Genomic DNA, 2,468 nt, shown 5'->3' with positions numbered 1-2,468 from the left:
AATGATCGCTTTATAATTATGCACTTCATTAACAGAGCCTTCTCGACAAGATACTTGACATTTAGTGCAAAAATCTCTATCTACAAACGTGTGCTCTACTAATGTAAGGCTCATTACTAGTTCACTACACGTACTATATTGGAACAAAATTTGAGGAGAAAGGAACAAGAAAATTTTCCTCTAATTAAAAAGCTTTTTTTGTATATCTTTTTATATATTAACAAATTATATAAAAATCATGTAAACTTTTTATTTATTGAAAAAAATATTTTACTTTATTTCATTTTGTTTCATATAATTATTATTCATTAAATTTGAAAACACCATTTAAAGTTCAATTTAAAGTTCAGTTGTTGCATTTTATTATTTTTTTTGTTGTGCCAGTGGTATCGGGTGAGTCCAGGCCTCTTCGGAGTTGAACTTGAGACCAATGGGGAGCAAAGCCACAGCCCAAACCAACTCCGCTACCCAGGTTATTATTCCTTCTAATTTTACAAATTAGAAAGTTAATAAAAGGAAAAAGAAAAAGAGAGAGAAAAAGAGAAAATAAATAGAGGAGGATGTTTTTTATATTTATCGTAAGAACAGAGTTCAAATGCATTGAAAGTAGTAACCAGCACGCAATAAAATCGAAGGGAGCGGTGGTGTGGATATGAGCTGTCTTTTAGATGTTGCATGTTCTGACACACGTTCAACAGGGGCTACTCCCTATCTTATCATCTCGACATTAAAATAGAATCTAAAAAACCTTTCATTTGCCATTATCCACGTGGAGTGACACGGCTTTTGCACAATTCTAGTTGCTCGGTAAAATTACATTTGTTAGTTTTCTTAGAACGATGATTCAAGCTTCTCACTCACAAATTAATGTCTGAAAATGACAACCGCTTCAAGAAATTTGTGTGGTATTCTCTACACTTGAACAAAATCTTCCTATTCACGCCAGGCCAGTGTTTCTTATAATGTTTTTCTCTCTTCCTTGAAATCTATGGAATAAATAGATAAATATTTATTACTCTTTCACAAGAATGAAGTATCAAACTATTATGAAGGGTTCTATATTTGACAGTTTGGTGTGCAAATACTTGAAATAGATGAATAAGGGAGCACGCCATAGAGAAGTGCGAATCCTGGATGCAAGAATGGGAGAAGAGACAAAACTTCGCATAGTGATGCTGCCGTGGTTGGCACAAGGTCATATTAATCTTTCCATAAATCTTTCCAAGGCCTTGGCAAGCCATGGGGACGTAAAAGTCTGGATCGTATCAATCCCTGTCAATATATCCCGAATCAGATCTCGCTTGCAGGAGGAACCCATCCACCTGTTGGAGTTGCCATTGCCCTCTGTCGACGGACTTCCCCCTGGCGTCGAATGCACAGCAGACATAAAACCAGAATCAGCCCATCTCCTTCACAGGGCATTCGATCAACTGGACAAGCCGTTTGAGAGTCTTTTACGGCGACTTTCGCCAAATGGGCCAGCCGCACACTAACCCGTGTTTGTCAGTAGAAATGTACCCTGGCTGGTCGCTCGTGTGGACCCTTCCAACTCCTCATGTTCACCGTTCCCTCGCCGTTACTCCCATCTCCCGTTAGTCCCGCCTAAGGTGAAATTTAAAACTGTTTCTCCCGCCCAGCCAATCTCCATTTGTATGTTTCCAATCGAGCATTTTCATATTCCTGCCTGCTCCCAGCCTGTGCAAAATCCGAAGATTTGAAACAGGTATAGACATCCATCGGAGTAGGATGGAACAATGCTTTTTGTCATATATTGCAGTTAGAAATGGTCTGATAAACATGTGGATTGCAGGATTTACAAACTTTCAACTTAAGGCGAATTGCAGGTGTAAAACAGAGTCTGCAACCTCTGCTAGCATGCCTTAGCAGACATGTATTCAAAATGTGTAAGCATAGACAAGGCACGTGAACTGATTGACAAAACGCCTCCAAAAAAATTGTTTTCAAATTTTGATATTAATCAAGCCATATCTACAAAGTTGTAATAAAGCAAATAAATTAATTTTAAATATAATTTTAAAAACTGTTAGAACAAAAATATAATGTAAAGCAAATTTTGATACTAGATAAATATCCAAGGTTCCTAAGTTTAAATGGAAAACATTTTTTTATGAAAATATTTAAAGAAGATATAAGACAAATGAATATATATTCTTTATTATTTTTAATCACGTTAGTTATGATGCATATAAAAAAAATTGTCAATTATAAAGAGTATTTGTAAGCATATTCGTACCATTACAATCCACCCCTTATTTCCATTGTAGATGGGTTACTTTTTTTAACATAATTATACATATTTCTAATTGTTATTATATCATCATGAAATTTTCATCTCAATTTTATCAAATTTCTTGCATCTTAAGTATGTCAAATAATCACATTCACTTTCTTGAGTCTCTAATGTTATAATCAAGGCATAATTAGTTCAAGTTTCAGAGAGAGTCTAT

At 35.3% G+C, this 2,468-nt stretch overlaps 1 protein-coding gene across 1 annotated transcript; it reads left to right on the top strand.

Moving 5' to 3' along the window:
* Positions 1–1,094: 1,094 nt before the first annotated feature.
* On the top strand, positions 1,095–1,493 carry LOC131876730 (anthocyanidin-3-O-glucoside rhamnosyltransferase-like). The gene has a single exon (XM_059222195.1). The coding sequence runs from the start codon at positions 1,095–1,097 to the stop codon at positions 1,491–1,493; it is 399 nt and encodes a 132-aa protein (XP_059078178.1).
* Positions 1,494–2,468: the final 975 nt, after the last annotated feature.

Source organism: Cryptomeria japonica, chromosome 6 (genome assembly GCF_030272615.1).
Source record: "Cryptomeria japonica chromosome 6, Sugi_1.0, whole genome shotgun sequence".
Taxonomy (NCBI): Eukaryota; Viridiplantae; Streptophyta; class Pinopsida; order Cupressales; family Cupressaceae; genus Cryptomeria; species Cryptomeria japonica.
The sequence above is the reverse complement of the archived record's forward strand: the minus strand, read 5'-3'. Positions and strand labels throughout refer to the sequence as shown.

What these genes read in the sequence shown, in the direction of transcription:
- LOC131876730 (XM_059222195.1), top strand. Translation starts at nt 1,095, where the DNA reads ATGAATAAGGGAGCACGCCATAGAGAAGTGCGAATCCTGGATGCAAGA.